The 18,536-nt window shown below is 46.5% G+C and overlaps 1 protein-coding gene across 1 annotated transcript in view; it reads right to left on the bottom strand.

The window, feature by feature from the left end:
• Positions 1-775: 775 nt before the first annotated feature.
• The window catches only part of polr3b (polymerase (RNA) III (DNA directed) polypeptide B), a 112,243-nt gene continuing 94,482 nt past the window's right edge, over positions 776-18,536 (bottom strand). The window contains exons 24-28 of the mRNA XM_086009694.1: positions 14,265-14,368; positions 11,288-11,454; positions 5,190-5,303; positions 3,197-3,370; positions 776-1,417 (exon numbers count right to left, since the gene is read on the bottom strand). Coding sequence (XP_085865820.1) covers positions 1,288-1,417; positions 3,197-3,370; positions 5,190-5,303; positions 11,288-11,454; positions 14,265-14,368 — 689 coding nt within the window. The 3' untranslated portion in view covers positions 776-1,287. The remainder of the gene's footprint in view (positions 1,418-3,196; positions 3,371-5,189; positions 5,304-11,287; positions 11,455-14,264; positions 14,369-18,536) is intronic.

The raw sequence follows: 18,536 nt of genomic DNA, 5'->3' as shown, positions 1-18,536 counted from the left end.
GACACATATGAAGAATGAGAGAGAGGAAAGGACCCTCTGGTCCATCCAGCCTGTCCCTGTGGGGTGGCCTTTCTGCTCCACTTGGCTCAGTGACTCATGGGATAAACTCGCTGAACTACAACATGAGGCACAAAAATCTTTCCGATCTCTTGCCAATGAATCTGTCGAATAGTTCAGTCAGCGAGCTCCTTGCTCTCTCTGGGGCAGCTGATCCAGGGTTTACTGTTGGAACTGGGCCTCACTCAACATTGGGAAAGATCTTAAATCTCCATCGAGTAAACTCCACGCGTTGCAGGAGCTCATTTAATCAGTTGATGACAAAGCAGCATTTCCCAGAACCTTCACTGCACCAACACATATTGCACGCGGGGCAGCGTCAGCGGTAAATTGGCCCAACACTTCACTTTAATCTATCGCAGGAAGAAATAAGAGGGTCATGAATCTGAGCCCATCAATCGCACTTGTCATTGTCAAATCTTCCCCCTCTTTCCCTGGAGAACAGTGTGAAGCAGCGGAAAGATTCGCGGGCTGACCAACAGTCTGACAGGTCGGAACGTGAACGCTCCTTCCATGGCTGTGACCCTCTTTCACCCAGCCAATGGGGGGGGGGGGGTCCAGTCCTGTAACGGTGCGAGGACTTTATGGGCTCCCACACCCCACACCATGAGGCTGGGAGCCTCCAACACCCACCGGACACGAGTATCCCGCTGGAGGTCACCCCAGAACCACTGGTGGTGACGACAGGTGAATGTCCTTTGGTACTCAACTCAGACACTTTTTTAAAAAAAATAAGATTTTCTTTAATTGAAGTATTCATAGCATACAGAATAAAACAAGACACAGCCACCTTTCCACACTATCAAACAAAAATGAAATGGAATAACCCACTGCTTCTCCGAGTCGGTCTTGGCCATTCAGCTACTCCCAGCTGTGACGGTTATAACTCAATGATGGGGGGAGGTTTTCTTTCCTTGTTTGATAGTAAAACTAATATCGGTGAACAAACACAAGCCTTGTATAAACTCTGCTCCCTCGGTTCAAGAGAGCTGGCCAGACCTTTATGAAGGCAGCGACAGTCAGTGCTGCTGTATTGTATCAGCCCATCAATCACAAGCAAATGATTCGCTCTCCTTGTCAACTTGAGCTGAACAGGGAGTGTAAGACAGAGAGTCATATTGGAGGTTCCAGTCTCCCCTCTGCAGCCCGCGGATACTCTGCAGAGAATCTTTGTGCCACTTGAATCTGTGCCGTCTCTGCTTCACCACCTTCTTCGCTGGATGTTGCCGATTATTCGTTGTACCTGGCCAGTTTCAGTCTGGGCACAATGTTCATGGACTGAAGTTCCTGAAACAGCAGTTTACAGGCATACGGGATACGCAGCGAGGAGACGTGACAGGACGACTTGCAGTAATGGCACCTGGAAAGACAAAACGTTCTTAAATCACTCGCTCTGCACAGGACGAGTGTGAAATTATCCAGCTACTTTAAAAGGATCTTGTTAAATCAGTCCCCTTCCATACTGGAGGTTTACAGTGAATTCAGCTGTGGAGAGTTTAAACTGCATTCCAGAAAACCTGAACATTTATTCTTTTGAGCAAGTAAACTGTCGTACAACAGCCAAGTGATGAGAAAATCTGAAATCTCTGCACTCTGGATAAGTATCAAATGCAAGTTTAATGTGGTTCAAATGTTTAGCACAAGTCACATTTCCAAAGCACTGGCATGTTGCCGCAGACCAGGGCAACGGCACTGACCGGGGGCGGTAGTGGAGTGGTTCTGGCACTAGACTAGAAACCGAAGAGCAAGTTCAAATCCCAGCCTGTCAAGTTGTGAAGTTAAAATCAATAAATATGGTAATTTATGGCAAACCACGGTTGGTCTGGCCTACATGACTCTTAATGAAAGACTTGTATTTATATAGCGCCTTTCACAACGTCAAGATGTCCCAAAGCACTTCACAGCCAATGAAGTACTTTTGATGTAGGAAACGCGACAGTCAATTTGTGCACAGCAAGCTTCCACAAGCAGCAATGTGATAATAATATCCAGCTAATCTGTTTTAGTGATGTTGGTTGAGAGGTAAGTATTGGCCAGAACACCAGGGAGAACTCCCCTGCTCTTCTTCGAAACAGTGCCCTGGGATCTTTTATGTTCACCTGAGAGAGCAGACGGGGCCTCGGTTTAACGTCTCGTCTGAAAGACAGCACCTTTGACAGTGCAGCACTCCCTCAGTACAGCCCCTCCAACAGTGCAGAGCTCCTTCAGTACTGCCCCTCCGACAGTGCAGCGCTCCCTCGGTACTGCCCCTTCGACAGTGCCGCATTCCCTCGGTACTGCCCCTCCGACAGTGCAGCGCTCCCTCAGTACTGCCCTCCGACAGTGCAGCGCTCCCTCGGTACTGCCCCTTCGACAGTGCCGCATTCCCTCGGTACTGCCCCTCCGACAGTGCAGCACTCCCTCAGTACTGCCCCTCCGACAGTGCAGCGCTCCCTCAGTACTGGCCCTCCGACAGTGCAGCACTCCCTCAGTACTGCCCCTTCGACAGTGTCGCGTTCCCTCAGTACTGCCCCTCCGACAGTGCAGCGCTCCCTCAGTACTGCCCCTCCGACAGTGCAACGCTCCCTCAGTACTGCCCCTCCGACAGTGCAGCGCTCCCTCAGTACTGGCCCTCCGACAGTGCCGCGCTCCCTCGGTACTGCCCTCCGACAGTGCAGCGCTCCCTCGGTACTGCCCCTTCGACAGTGCCGCATTCCCTCAGTACTGCCCCTCCGACAGGACAGCGCTCCCTCAGTACTGGCCCTCCAACAGTGCAGCACTCCCTCAGTACTGCCCCTCCGACAGTACCGCGTTCCCTCAGTACTGCCCCTCCGACAGTGCAGCGCTCCCTCAGTACTGCCCCTCCGACAGTGCAGCGCTCCCTCAGTACTGCCCCTCCGACAGTGCAGCGCTCCCTCAGTACTGCCCCTCCGACAGTGCCGCGCTCCCTCGGTACTGCCCCTCCGACAGTGCGGCGCTCCCTCATTACTGCACTGGGAGTGTCAGCCTGGATTATGTGCTCAAGTCTCTGGAGTGGGGCTTGAATCGTCAACCTTCTGCCTCAGAAGCGAGAGTGTTGCCCACCGAGCCGTAATGCCAGTTGTTGCTCTCAGGGCGCTGCACTTCTCAAGAACATGTGAATAAAAGCAGCTGCACTCACCAGCCCGAGTATCCCAGCAGCCCACACTGCCCGCACACGTCCACCTCAAACGCGTCGCTGGAGATCATCAACCTCTCCAACAGCATCATGCTGGCTCCATAGCCAATCAGGCAATCTCGCTCCATCTCACCCAGACGCAAACCGCCATCACGAGACCGTCCTTCCGTTGGTTGTCTGGAGGGTCAAGTTTTGCAAGAATCATCACCATATCAAATTTCAAAAGAGCGTGTAAGCTGCCAAGTTATGTACAAAGTACCAACACTGGTATCTATGTGATGGGGACCTTGCATGATTCGACAGCCACCAACCTACACACTGCTCCAAGATACTCACACCAAGCAGCAGCCAAAATTAGGGCACATGGAATTGGGGGTAATATACTAGCATGAATTGAGAATTGGTTAACAGACAGAAAACAGAGAGTAGGGATAAACATGTCTTTTTCAGGATGGCAGGCTGTGACTAGTGGAGTATCGCATGGATCGGTGCTTGGGCCCCAGCTATTCACAATCTATATCAATGATTTGGATGAGGGGACTAAATGTAACATTTCCAAATTTGCTGATGACACAAAGCTAGGTGGCAGTGTCAGTTATGAAGAGGATGTGAAGAGGCTTCAAGGGGATCTCGACAGTGGGCGAGAACATGGCAGATGGAATATAATGTGGATAAATGTGAAGTTATCCACTTTGGTAGAAAAAACAGAAAGGCAGAGTATTTCTTAAATGGTGAAAGATTGGGGAATGCAGATGCTCAAGGGGACCTGGTGTCCTTGTACATGAGTCACTGAAAGTGAATGTGCAGGTGCAGCAAGCCATTAGGAAGGCAAATGGTATGCTGGCCTTCATTACAAGAGGATTTGAGTACAGGAGTAAAGAAGTCTTACTCCAATTATATAGGGATTTGGTGAGCCCACAACTGGAGTACTGTGTACAATTTTGGTCTCCTTACCTAAGGAAGGATATACTTGCCATAGAGGGAGTGCAACGAAGGTTCGCGAGATTGATTCCTGGGATGGCGGGGCTGTCGTATGAGAAGAGATTGAGTAAACTAGGCCTGTATTCTCTTGAATTCAGAAGAATGAGAGGGGATTTCATTGAAGCATACAAAATTATTTCAGGGCTTGATAGGGTGGATGCTGGGAGAATGTTTCCCTTGGCTGGGGAGTCTAGAACCAGGAGCCACAGCCTCAGGATACAGGGTAGGCCATTCAGGACTGAGATGAGAAGACATTTCTTCACACAGAGGGTGGTGAATCTTTGGAATTCTCTACCCCAGAGGGCTGTGGAGGCTCAGTCATTGGGTATATTCAAAACAGAAGTCGATAGATTTCTGACTAGTAAGGGCATCAAGGGATATGGCGATAGGGCCTGTGAATGGAGTTGAGGCAGAAGATCAGCCACGATCTCATTGAATGGCGGAGCAGGCTCGAGGGGCCGAATGGCCTACTCCTGCTCCTGTTCAGTGATTATCTCTTTACCCTCCCCGGCCCCCACCCTCCCATGAGAGCGATAGATTTTTGTTAGGCAAGAGTATCAAGGGAGATGAAGCAAAGACGGGTGAATGGTGTTGTGGTGCAGATCAGCCAGGATCTAACGAACTGGTGGAACAGGCTTGAGGTGGAGGGACTGAATGGCCTCCTCCTGTTCCTGTGATCGTATCTCAAGGTCTTCATTCTAAACCTTAATGTTCTTCTGATTTAATTTTCAGAACATTTCTGAAGAGGGTGTTAACTGAAAGTTGTATAAGGGACTTAATACCCAGAAAGGGGCTGAACAGTCTTGTTCACACTAACCCAGGAATTCTACTTAGATTTCAAATATCAGAGTAAATCCAATGATCTTACTTTCAGGATCCTTGCTTCTCACCATGTACAATCGAACCGTTCCAATCAGCTGGCCACAACCTGACTGGAATTCTCCACACGGTGCAACAGGATTAATAATCAACATAACGAGGGGATATTAATTTAATAACATTGGCGATAGCTCACCTGGTGAGAACGGCCCGGGGACCTCGTGCTCGAGCGTGCATCTTATCGAGGACCATGTGCTTCAGCTTCTGATAGTACACAGGGCCGAAGTAGATGTATGCCTCCAAAGGTTCACTGAAAGAGAGAGAGAGAGAGAAAGTGAGCTCGGGAGAGTGAGAGAGAGAAAGTGAGGGCAGGAGAGTGAGAGAAAGTGAGGAGGAGAAAGTACGAGAGATAGATTAAAGTTTTTTTTTTTTAATGTGGAAGAGGCGGAGAGGTTTACGGAGGGACTTCCAGAACTTAGGGCCTAGCTGGCTGAAGGCATGGCCACCATTAGTGAGGGGAAGGTTGTGGGTGATGCATAGGACGCCAGAGTCAGAGCTGTGGGGTCAGGTTGGGCACTGAATATAAGAATAAAGACGTCTTACTGCAATTATATAGGGCCCTGGTGAGACGACACCTGGAGTATTGTGTACAGTTTTGGTCTCCTTACCGAAGGAAGGATATACTTGCCATAGAGGGAGTGCAACGAAGGTTCACCAGACTGGTTCCTGGGATGGGGGGATTGTCCTATGAGGAGAGATTGAGTAGACTAGGCCTATATTCTCTAGAGTTTAGAAGAATGAGAGGTGATCTCATTGAAACATACAAAATTCTTACAGGGCTTGACAGGGTAGATGCAGGGAGGATGTTTCCCCTGGCTGGGGAGTCTCGAACCAGGGGTCACAGTTTCAGAATAAGGGGTCGGCCATTTAGGACTGAGATGAGGAGACATTTCTTCACTCAGAGGGTTGTGAATCTTTGGAATTCTCTACCCCAGAGGGCTGTGGAGGCTCAGTCGTTGAGTATATTCAAGATAGAGATCGATAGATTTTTGAATATTAAGGGAATCAAGGGATATGGGGATAGTGCAGGAAAGTGGAGATGAGGTAGAAGATGAGCCATGATCTTATTGAATGGCGGAGCAGGCTCGAAGGGCTGAATGACCGAATCCTGCTCCTATTTCTTATGTTCTTATGATCCCGGGTGCACTGGACAGATTCTTAATGTTGGTGCAAAGCAAAACGCTCATCGTCTGTGCCAATATCCTGGAACTCCCTCCCTAACAGCACTGTGGGAGCACCTTCACCACACGGACTGCAGCGGTTCAAGGCGGCGGCTCACCACCACCTTAACAAGGGCAATTAGCGATGCTCACATTATCAAGAGAGAATAATAAAAATAATTCTTTGTACTGATAGTTGTATATATATTCAAGGAGGAGTTAGATATATTTCTTAAGGCTAAAGGGATCAAGGGATATGGGGAGAAGGCAGGGACAGGGTACTGAATTTGGATGATCAGCCATGATCGCATTGAATGGCGCAGCAGGCTCGAGGGGCCGAATGGCCTACTCCTGCTCCTATCTTCTATGTTTCTATGTAATGTAAATTCAGTCTAAGAATCGCAGCAACTCACTGCACTGAAGATACTTTAGGGATCTCAGTGCTCTTTACTGCCGCTGTCTCCACTGTGGGGCACTAGATTTCCTATCACACACATTTAAGGTGGTTTCTGAAACTGGGAGACATAAACCTATAGAATATGGAATAATCACTTTTACTACAATTTGATCCTAGGTCCTTAACTCTCCCAAGAGTTCTGTGAATTTGCATTCCATGTTTTTGTCCTAACTATTTGAAAGAAGGATCCTGCATTTAGATGGCGCTTTTCACATCTTCATGACGTCCCGAAGCACTTCCAGCCAATGAGTTGCCTTATGAAGTGTACTCACTGTTGTAATGTAGGCAAACGGAGCAGTAAATTGGCGCACACTGCAATGAGATAAATGACCAGATAATCTGTTTATGGTGATTGTCATAAATCTTATCATTCATGGAGAAATGACTCATGAAGTAACACTGGGCGGCCAGCTGGTGGCGCCGTCCAAGGAGTATAAATACTCGGGCGTGGGCCCAGCTTGTTCAGGACGTTTTTGTAACCAGGAACTAGTGATGTAACTAGAACTCATGGTTTTGAAACAGTTGATTAAAGCCTTGTTTTATAATCAAACCAAGTGCTCAGTTGTCTTTTTACATCAGTGATATTGGTTGAGGGCTAAATATTGGCCAGGACACCAGGGACAACTCCCCTGCTCTTCTTTGAATAGTGCCGTGGGATATATCACATCTACTTGAACCGGGCTGCGTGGGACCGGCAGAGAGCTGCGCAGTTGCGCAGCTAAGGAACGTTGCTCCCCTGCTCTTTCCCCAGAGCCCTGCACATTTTTCCCTCCCTGCAGCCGAGAGCGTGAATCCCGAAGGCTGTGTTGCCTGCCCAATTCCAGGGTTAAGGACATCGCCTCTGGGCTGGAAAGGAACTTAGTGTGGGAGGGGGAAGATCCAGTTGTCGTGGTCCATGTAGGTACCAACGACATAGGTCGGACAAAGAAAGAGGATCTGCTGAGGGAGTATGAGAAGCAGAACCACAAAGGTAATAATCTCTGGATTACTACCTGAGCCACGTGCAAATTGGCATAGGGTTAATAAGATCAGAGAGTGGCTCAAAGATTGGTGTGGGAGAAATAGGTTTCGATTCCTGGGGCACTGGCACCAATACGGAGATAAGAGAGCTGTTCAGTCAGGACGGGCTTCATTTGAACCAGGCTGGGATCAGTGTCCTGGCGAATCGAATAACTAGGGCTGTAGATAGGGCTTTAAACTAAATAGTGGGGGGGGGGGGGGGGGGGAGGGATATGCTGAGCAGAAATTTAAAAAGTCAAAGAAAAATAAGAAGGCAAAAGTGCAGGGTAGCGATTGGGGTAATGATAACCAGAGTGTGACAGGAAGGGACAGAGCTTATACACAAGAGTGCATCAGAAAGAGGGGTCAGAGTAGGGGAAAATGGTAAAAAGACAAAATTAAAAGCTCTATATCTGAACACGTGCAGCATTCGTAACAAGATAGATGAGTTGACAGCACAAATAGAAGTAAATGGGTATGATCTGATAGTCATTACAGAGACGTGGTTGCAAGGTGACCAAGGCTGGGAACTGAATATTCAGGGGTATTTGCCATTTTGGAAGGATAGGCAGAAAGGAAAAGGAGGTGGTGTAGCTCTGTTAATAAGGGATGAGATCAGTGCAATAATGAGAAAAGATATTGGCCTAGAAGATCAAGACATAGAATCAGTTTGGGTGGAGATAAGAAATAATAAGGGTAAGAAGTCACTGGTGGGAGTGGTCTACAGGCCCCCAAACAGTAGCCACACTGTAGGGCAGAGGATAAATCAAGACATAATAGAGGCTTGTAAGAAAGGTACAGCTATAATCATGGGAGATTTTAATCTTCATATTGATTGGACAAAGCAAATTGGCAAAGGTAGGCTTGAGGAAGAGTGTATATGGGATGGTTTCTTGGAACAATATGTTGTGGAACCAACCAGGGAGAAGACTATTTTAGATCTAGTAATGTGTAATGAGGCTGGATTAATTACTGATCTCGAAGTGAAGGATCCTCTTGGGAAGAGTGATCATAGCATGGTAGAATTTCAAATTCAGTTTGAGGGTGAGAAAGCTTGGTCTCAAACTAGTGTCCTGAGCTTAAACAAAGGTAATTACAAAGGTATGAAGGCAGACTTGGCTAAAGTGGACTGGGAAAATATATTACAGGGTAAGACTGTAGAAAAGCAATGGCAAGCATTTAAGGAGATATTTCATAACTCTCAGCAAAGATATATTCCAGTGAGAAAGAAAGACTCTACGAGAAGGATGAACCATCCGTGGCTAACTAAGGAAGTAAAGGATGGTATCAAATTGAAAACAAAGGCATACAATGTTGCGAAGAGTAGTGAAAGGCCAGAGGATTGGGAAATGTTTTTAAAGTAGCAAAGGATGACTAAAAAAATGGAGAGAATATAGCTTATGAGAGTAAGCTAGCAAGAAATATAAAAACAGGCAGTAAAAGCTTCTACAGGTATATAAAAAGGAAGAGAATAGCTAAAGTAAACGTTGGTCCCCTAGAGGACAAGTCTGGGGAATTAATAATGGGAAATAGGGAAATGGCAGAGACTTTGAACAAATATTTTGTATCGGTCTTCACGGTAGAAGACAATAAAAGCATCCCAATAATGGATAATCAAGGGGCTATTGGGGTGGGGGGGGGGAAACTTAAAACAATCACTATCACTAGAGAGAAAGTACTCGGCAAACTAATGGGACTAAAGGTGGACAAGTCCCCTGGACCCGATGGCCTGCATCCTAGAGTCTTAAAAGAGGTGGCTGCAGAGATAGTGGATGCATTGGTTGTAATCTACCAAAATTCCCTGGATTCTGGAGAGGTCCCAGCGGATTGGAAAACCGCAAATGTAACGCCCATATTTAAGAAAGGAGGGAGACAGAAAACAAGCAACCATCGACCAGTTAGCCTAACATCTGTCATTGGGAAAATGCTGGAGTCCATCATTAAGGAAGTGATAGCAGGACATTTAGAAAATCATAATGTAGTCAAGCAAAGTCAGCATGGTTTTATGAAAGGGAAATCATGTTTCACAAATTTGCTGGAGTTCTTTGAGGATGTAACGAGCAGGGTGGATAAAGGGGAACCAGTAGATGTGGTGTATTTGGATTTCCAGAAGGCATTCGATAAGGTGCCACATAAAAGGTTACTACACAAGATAAGAGCTCACGGGTTTGGGGGTAATATATTAGCATGGATAGAGGATTGGCTAACTAACAGAAAGTCGGGATAAATGGGTCATTTTCAGGTTGGCAAACTGTAACTAGTGGGGTGCCGCAGGGATCAGTGCTGGGGCCCCAACTATTTACAATCTATATTAATGACTTGGATGAAGGGACCGAGTGTAATATAGACAAATTTGCTGATGATACAAAGATAGGTGGGAAAGCAAAGAATCTCCAAAGGGATATAGACAGGCTAAGTGAGTGGGCTAAAATCTGGCAGATGGAATTTAATGTGGGAAAATACGAGGTTATCCACTTTGGTAAGAAAAATAAAAAAGCAAATTATTTAAATGGGAAGAGATTACAAAATGCTGAGGTACAGAGGGATTTGGGTGTCCTTGTACATGAATCACAAAATGTTAGCATGCAGGTACAGCAAGTAATTAGGAAGGCAAATGGAGTGTTGGCCTTTATTGCAAAGGGAATGAAGTATAAAAGTAGGGAAGTCCTGCTACAACTGTACAGGGCGTTGGTGAGACCGCACCTGGAGTACTGCGTACAGTTTTGGTCTCCTTATTTAAGGAAGGATATACTTGCATTGGAGACAGTTCAGAGAAGGTTCACGAGGTTGATTCTGGAGATGAAAGGGTTGTCTCATGAAGAAAGGTTGAGCAGGTTGGGCCTATACTCATTGGAGTTTAGAAGAATGAGAGGTGATCTTATTGAAACATATAAGATTCTGAAGGGGCTTGACAGGGTAGATGCAGAGAGGATGTTTCCCCTCATGGGGGAATCTAGAACTAGGGGGCATAATTTCAGAATAAGAGGTCACCCATTTAAATCGGAAATAAGAAGAAATTTCTTCTCTCAGAGGGTCGTGAATCTTCAGAATTCTCTCCCCCAGAGAGCTGTGGAGGTTGGGTCATTGAATATATTTAAGGTGGAGATAGACAGATTTTTGAATGATAAGGGAGTCGAGGGTTATGGGGAGCGGGCAGGGAAGTGGAGTTGAGGCCAAGATCAGATCAGCCATGATCTTATTGAATGGTGGAGCAGGCTCGAGGGGCCAAATGACCGACTCCTGCTCCTACGTCTTATGTTTTATGTTCATGTATTGATCCAATTCCCCTTTGAAAGTTACTGTTGAATCTGCTTCCACCGCCCTTTCAGGCAGCGCGTTCCAGATCACAACAACTCGCTGCGTTAAAAAAAAAATCTCATCCCCCCTCTGGTTCTTTTGCCAATTACCTTAAGTTTGTGTCCTCTGGTTACCGAACCTCCTGTCAGTGGAAACAGTTTCTCCTTATTTACCATATTTATCAAAACCATTGATTATTTTGAACACCTCTATTAAATCTCCCCGTAACCTTCTCTGCTCTAAGGAGAACAATCCCAGTTTCGCTAGTCTCTCCACGTAACACAGAATGGTTCTGTGGTTTATTAAAGTGCTCAGACGTACCCAGTGATTCCAGAGGTTACATAGTCCTTGCCCTGATAGTTGTAACCGTAATGTATCAGATCCTCGCAAACATCCTTGACTTTGCTGCCACCAAAGGCAGTACCATAGTGGAACCTGCCATCCAGGACGCCAGCCTTCCCCGCAAGCAGCTCGATCAGCTTACCAACCTATGGAGACAAGGAGATGACAGCAGGTAACACCAGCCAATTCTGGAAAGCCACAGTTCAGAATCAGCAACTATTACCCCAATTCTCGACCTTGCTTTCAAATATCTCCGTTGCTTTGCCCCACCCTACCTTAATGGCCTGCTCCAGCATAAGTGCCCCCCAGGTTACCCCTCTCCCCCCGCCCCCCAGGTTACCCCTCGCCCCGCTCCCACCCCAGGTCGCCCTTCGCCGCTCCCCCCCAGGTTACCCTTCAATCCCTCTGCGTCCCCACTGCTAAACCCCTTATTCTAACTAACTAAGACCGCCTAGTCCCACCTCCGTAACATCGCCCGTCTCCGCACCTGCCGCTGCTGAAACTCTGATCCATGCCTTTGTTACCTCTAGACTCGACTATTGCAACACACTGGCCGCCCATGTTCTACCTTACGTAAACATGAGGTCATCCAAAGCTCGGCTGCCCGTGTCCTAACTTGCACCAAGTCCCATTCACCCATCACCCCCCGTGCTCACTGCCCCGTGTCCTAACTCGCACCCAGTCCCATTCACCCATTACCCGTGCTCACTGCCCCGTGTCCTAACTCGTACCAAGTCCCGTTTACCCATTACCCTGTGCTCACTGCCCCGTGTCCTAACTCGCACCAAGTCCCGTTTACCCATTACCCTGTGCTCACTGCCCCGTGTCCTAACTCGCACCAAGTCCCGTTCACCCATTACCCTGTGCTCACTGCCCCGTGTCCTAACTCGCACCCAGTCCCGTTCACCCATCACCCCTGTGCTCACTGCCCCGTGTCCTAACTCGCACCCAGTCCCATTTACCCGTTACCCTGTGCTCACTGCCCCGTGTCCTAACTCACACTCAGTCCCGTTTACCCAACACCCCTGTGCTCGCTGACCTACATTGGCTCCCGGTCTGGCAAAGCCTTGATTTTAAAATTCTCATCCTTGTTTTCAAATCCCTCCGTGGCCTCGCCCCTCCCTATCTCTGTAATCTCCTCCAGCCCCACAACCTTCGCAGAGATCTCTGCGCTCCTCTAATTCTGGCCTCTTGAGCATCGCTGATTTTAATCGCTCAACCATTGGCGGCCGTGCCTTCAGCTGCTGAGGCCCCAAGCTCTGGAATTCCCTCCCTAGACCTCTCCACCTCTCTTTCCTCCTTTAAGATGCACCTTAAAACCTACCTCTTTGACCAAGCTTTTGATCATCGGCCCTAATTTCTCCTTGCGTCTCTCGGTGTCAAATTTTGTTTTATAATACTCCTGTGAAGCGCCTTGGGATGTTTTACTATGTTAGAGGCGCTATATAAATACAAGTTGTTGTTGTTCAGCCACCACACTCCTGTCCCTTGCCATTTCGCTCTCTGCCTCCAAAAAGTGGTGTCCTTTGCCAAGGATGTTGGGATTTATTTTACAATCCCCACTAAATTTCCCTTTCCTCTCTGACTGACACAGTGACACACACACAAACATTGAAAACAGACACAAGTTAAATCATCTTTTTTTCAGCCAACCTTTCCCAATTAAACTTTTTTGGATTTCATACAAGAAGAAAGATGAGACTTCAGGAATTGACCGCGATGGGTTCTGCTCTCTCCTATGTCTCAATGGACGGGCAATAAAAGCCGGCCTTGCCAGTGTCACACACATTACAAGAACAGATTAAAGAAATCCCTCGACATGCCTTTAAAAACCATTAAACTGCGACAAACAATTCTAACATCCTTTTTATTTTATTCTGCTCATATTTATTTTTTAGATTTGATTGCGGATGATATTGTTGGAGATAATTCAGTAACACCAGGTGTGCAGTCTGACAGCGCAAATGGTCAGTTCTGTTAACCTAGGATGCATCCGAACATGAGGAATGGGAGGAGGCCATTCAGCCCCTCGAGCCTGTTCCGCCATTCAATTAGATCATGGCTGATCTGCACCACAACTCCATTTACCTGCCATTGCTCCGTCTCCCTCGATACCCTCACCCAACAAAAATCTATCGATCTCAGTCTTGAAAGCGCCAATTGACCCCCAGCGCCCACAGCCTTTTGGGGGGGGAAGAGTTCCAGATTTTTACTGAAAAAAATTGCATTGGTGATTTTGCAATTACAAGGTAACTAAGCACCTTCAGAGCCAGAGAGTGGAAAGTCTTCCCACCAGCTCTCCCACTGAGCTCATTTACCACTTAAAAATGAAACAGAGAGAGGGTTGCAAGTCACTCAGTGTGTGTCTACACTGCAGCTGTGGGTCTGAAACATGTTTCCATTGCTTGGTTCTTGCCTGACTGGAACCTCTAGCTGTCCTGCTTAGGAGCGAGCTCGTGTCTGCTTGGATATACACACGGTTAGAGCTCTCTTCCAATGTTAAACATTTAGAGCGCGGCGAGTGGAGAATTCCTGCTCGCTAAACGACAAGGTTAATTTTCACCGACCCCCTGAACACTCTGTAAACCAGGTTTGACACTGCATTGGATTGTCAATGCCAAATTGGAGTGCTGTAGTAATACAGGCGCCAGGGAGTCTCAGTCCAGGATCAGGTCAGACCCCACTCCAGATAGAAACTGCAAGTTTAGTGTTGGTACAAAGTAGAATTGCATTGAATGGATGCTCCACAGTGTAAATGCCCCCCTTAGTGTTCTAATTTTTAAAGAGAGTGCCGAGCAAAGATGAGAATCTCTTTACGGAAGATTTTTCTTCCAGTTAAGTGGAAACACTTTAGCCTCCCTTCCGTTCTCTTGGGGTGGGAGATCATCAGTTTATTGGCATTCCAATAAGATTGCAGTAAATCATTGCTACACAGAATAGGACAGTCGAGACTCACCGTCATTCGCGAGGGGTAACCATGAGGATTCATGATGATATCTGGGCAGATTCCACTGTCACAGAACGGCATGTCTTCCTGGGGTACAATCAAACCACAGACACCTGGGGGGAGAGAGCGAGAGATTTACTGGAAGTTGCTTGCAATATCTGTTGTAATTACTCACAATGCACCATCCAACCATCAGTATTCTACAAAGACCCTGCAATCATAGAAACATTTTCAAATCGCACTGATCACTGGGACAGTTTCACTTGTTAATGTGGATGTTTACATAATATCACATTTTCAAAGGTGATACACACCTAATGGGAACGGTACTGTAGTGGTTACGTTACTGGACCAGAGGAAGGGACTAAATCCAGAGAATGAGAGTTTATAGCAGTTTGAGATTTTGAATTCAGTTTTTTAAAAAAGAACCTGGAAATAAAGAGCTGGAATCAGTGAAAGTGACTGATGTAAGAAAACTACTGAGCCCTTGGTGTGAGTATAAAACAAGGCTTTAATCAACTGTTTCACAACCAGGAGATTCTAGTTACATCACTAGTTCCTGGTTACAGAAACATCCTGAGCAAGCTGGGCCCACGCCCGAGTATTTATACTCCTTGGATGGCGCCACCAGCTGGCCACCCAGTGTTATCTCATGAGTCATTTCTACATGAATGGTAAAATTCATGACAGTGACTATATGTGACTCCAGTCCCACACCAACGGGGTTAACTCTCAACAAGTCACTCAGTTGTAGCAGGACAACTAAGGATGGCCAATAAATGCCGGCCATGCCAGTGACGCCCACAGCCCCAGAATTAATTTTTAAAAACACACAGAAAGGCAGGATTGACAGCGGAGGCTTCGCAATACACAAGAGATGCCCAGCATCTGAGCAGATACAACCCGAACTTCCCAACTAAACCATTCTGGGGCTAGAGGTACAGTCGCTTAAACCCAGTGAGGATGGATCTCAGGAATTCTCAGCCAGGTTAACAGAGGGCCTTACTAGAGTAGAGAGATTTACTTCATGGGAGGGGAAATAATGGTTGAATCGCAGGTAGCATCTGCAGCAGGGCGGGAAGGTCTAGCGTCCCACTCACATGGTTGTACATTCCCATGGACGGACGAGGGGGACACAACAAACACCAGCTAAAAGGGGTTAGAAACAAAACTGTACAGTTCGCTAACCAAGACTTTCGGTGTAACAGGTGAACAAGCATCTTTTGGAAAGCTTCATGTGTCCTTCTTGTATGATGAAATAAGAAGAACTGTGAATAGCGGCAGACTGTGGAAAATGTAGACTGCGAGGGCCACAGAGGGCCAGTGTGTGTTGTTTGTTTAGTGTGAAAGGGAATGATAAAAGATGCATGAAATTGACACAGAAAGGCAGGAAAACAGAAAGAAGCGAGGGTGCTCCGTCAGAGGCAGCTTGTAGCTTTTGGTGAGCTGCATAACAATGGGATCCACACATCCAAGCACAGATCCAACACAGCTGTGCGTTTCATTAGAAGAGGAGACTGGTGACTAAAGTAAATAATTAACCTATTGTGATCCAGTGAAAGTGCTGACAGGGCTAACCATATCCGAGGGATTTTAATAACATTTCCCCAATCTAATTGCACAAGTCTATTTATTGCCTCTGTGGTTTGGACACACCACTTGCATTAAAACAAATCCAGTAATAACATTGTAAACGGCACTGAAAGAAATATGATGTTCAGTGGACAGTCAGTAAATTATACATTTAAAAAAAAAGCTCGTGATGTTACCACACTCACAATATCTGAACAACCGAGACCATCACTAAAAACGGAGGTAGAGCCTGAATTGCCATCAGAATCTCAGACTAACTCTGATCTCTGTATCTTGTTACACTGTCTGTGGGAACAGGCTTCGAGTTAAACCATTTCAGCGCTTCTGTACAGGCGTTTTCCTCGGGCTCAGTTATATTTTCCCACTAAATAAAGCAGGCTTAGCTAAAGAGACTGAATACTCATTAATACATTAGAAAGATTAAAATACTCTTGGGAGCAGCTTTTATAAAACAATTAGCACGGAGCCTTTGGAAGCTGCGAATGGAGAATGGGTTAAGGGCTTCTTTGCATTTACTGTTTCACTCCTGGATTGTGTTTGTGGGAGGCAATTATGTGCCATAAAATGGTAATGAAACTGTTTTGCATACTTAATTAGGAGGTCACAAGGTTACCAGTTCGGGACTTGTATCTGAAAACACGCACCACGGGACATTTTATGGCCGTTTGTGCCTTTCACATTTCATGGCAATGTCAGAATGAACAAGGAGAGTTTAAAAAGCAGGTTCGTAAAAAAAAAAAGCTGCACTAGTCAAATTTTTCTACCGGATGATTTTTTTCAAGTTGCAGGAACACTTCATTTAAAAAGTGCAATTTTAAACTGGTGAAACTGTGCAGGATAAAACGTTTTAAGATAACTTATTTCCACACCCTGAGGTGGGCACACCTCGGATCATTTTGGATGTCAAATTCTTAGGGTTCCTGCAGCAGTGAGTAATTTGGTGATAATTAACAAGATTAAGTTACATTTAAAAGTTTTAAACACCATTAAAATCAGAGGCTCAGGTGTGTCAGCACCTTTCACATTCGAATCTGCGCCAGAGTAACAGAATGAAAATCCTGTCTCTCTAATGGTCGGAATGTAGATCTGCCTCAACTCAGGGGGATGCACGTTCACCCATAAAACTCTCCATCAATGGCACGAAATTGCCAATCCGATTCAGAAATCACAAGCATGAGAAATGGAGAAGTGCCTGGTGCAGTCACTTCTAAAACTGCGGCATTTCAGCTGAAGGACCGTGCGGGGTTTAATTCACACCCAGTTTGTGCAGTTAAACAGTCTGGGAGTAGCTGATGTGGATGGGCAGGGTTGGGGAGGCAAAAGTGGGAAAGTGTTTCATTCTCCAGCACAAACATTGGTCCAGGAGGAGGCCATTCAGCCCCTTGAGCCTGCTCTGACATTTAATTAGATCATGGCTGATCTGTATCTTAACTCCATTTACCCACCTTGGTTCCGTAACCCTTATAACAAAAATCTATCAATCTCAGTGTTGAAATTTTCAATTGACCCCCAGCCTCAACAGTTTTTTGGGGGAGAGAGTTCCAGATTTCCACCACCCTTTCTGTAAAGAAGTGCTTCCTGACATCACCCCTGAACGGCCTGGCTCTAATTTTAAGGTTCTGCCCCCTTGTTCTGGACTCCCCCCCCCCCCCCCCCCCCACCACCAGAGTAAATAGTTTCTCTATCGACCCGATCAACTCCATTAATCACCTCAACAATAGCAAGTATTTTTAAAGCACCATCCTGAGTCAAGGCTGTCCTCCTGGCCACCAAGCCCACCCCCTCCACTAAAACAAAAGATAGCGAATTAAAATTGAAATAATGCTGTGTTGGCCGACGTTACAGATGTTAGCACTGGGGATTTGGGCATGTTCCATTTTAGGCGCTCAGTGTCAACAAGCAGGCCCAGGTCATATAGATGCACAGGAAAGATTGCTCGACTCTGCGCCTACTTCAGAAGAGCACAACCTAGTTCACAGCGAGTCTCTTGCCGTTGCTCGTGCTGAGGGAGATGGCCAAATTCAAGGCAGTTTTAGTGGAGCGGTGACCACTAACTGACAAGACACTGCTCAAATTTATTTCATCCAAGATTCCTTCAGCCAGCATGTCAGATTGCGATCTTTATCCCATCAGTCTGGGCTGGATCGGAAGCAAATTCCAGGAGGAAAGGCACGTTTCTAACACACTGCATCAACCAGTTCACAAACACAGGAGCAGGAGGAGGCCGTTCAGCTCCTCGAGCCCATTCCACCATTCAATCAGATCCTGGCTGATCTGCATCTCGGCTCTATATACCCGCCTTTGCTCCATATCTCGATACCCTTACCCAACAAAAATCTATCAATTTCGGCCATGAAAATTGCAATTGAGTCCCCAGAATCCACAGCCTTTTGGGGGAGAGTTCCAGCTTTCCACCACCCTTTGTGTGAAGAAGTGCTTCCTGACATCACCCCTGAACGGCCTGGCTCTAATTTTAAGATTGTGCCCCCTTGTTCTGGACTCCCCGCACCAGAGAAAATAATTTCTCCGTATCTACCCTATTGAATCTCATCATTTTTAATACTTGAATTAGATCACCCCTGTGCTCTATGCAATTCAATGGAATACAAGCCAAGTTTACACAACCCGTCCTCATAATATAACCCTTTTAGCCCCGGTATCGTTCTGGTGAATCTGCGCTGCACTCCC

This window comes from Somniosus microcephalus, chromosome 16 (genome assembly GCF_052327205.1).
Source record: "Somniosus microcephalus isolate GS21.2 chromosome 16, FLI_Smic_1.0, whole genome shotgun sequence".
NCBI lineage: Eukaryota > Metazoa > Chordata > Chondrichthyes > Squaliformes > Somniosidae > Somniosus > Somniosus microcephalus.
Note: the sequence above shows the minus strand (reverse complement) of the source record. Positions and strands in the feature narration are given on the sequence as shown.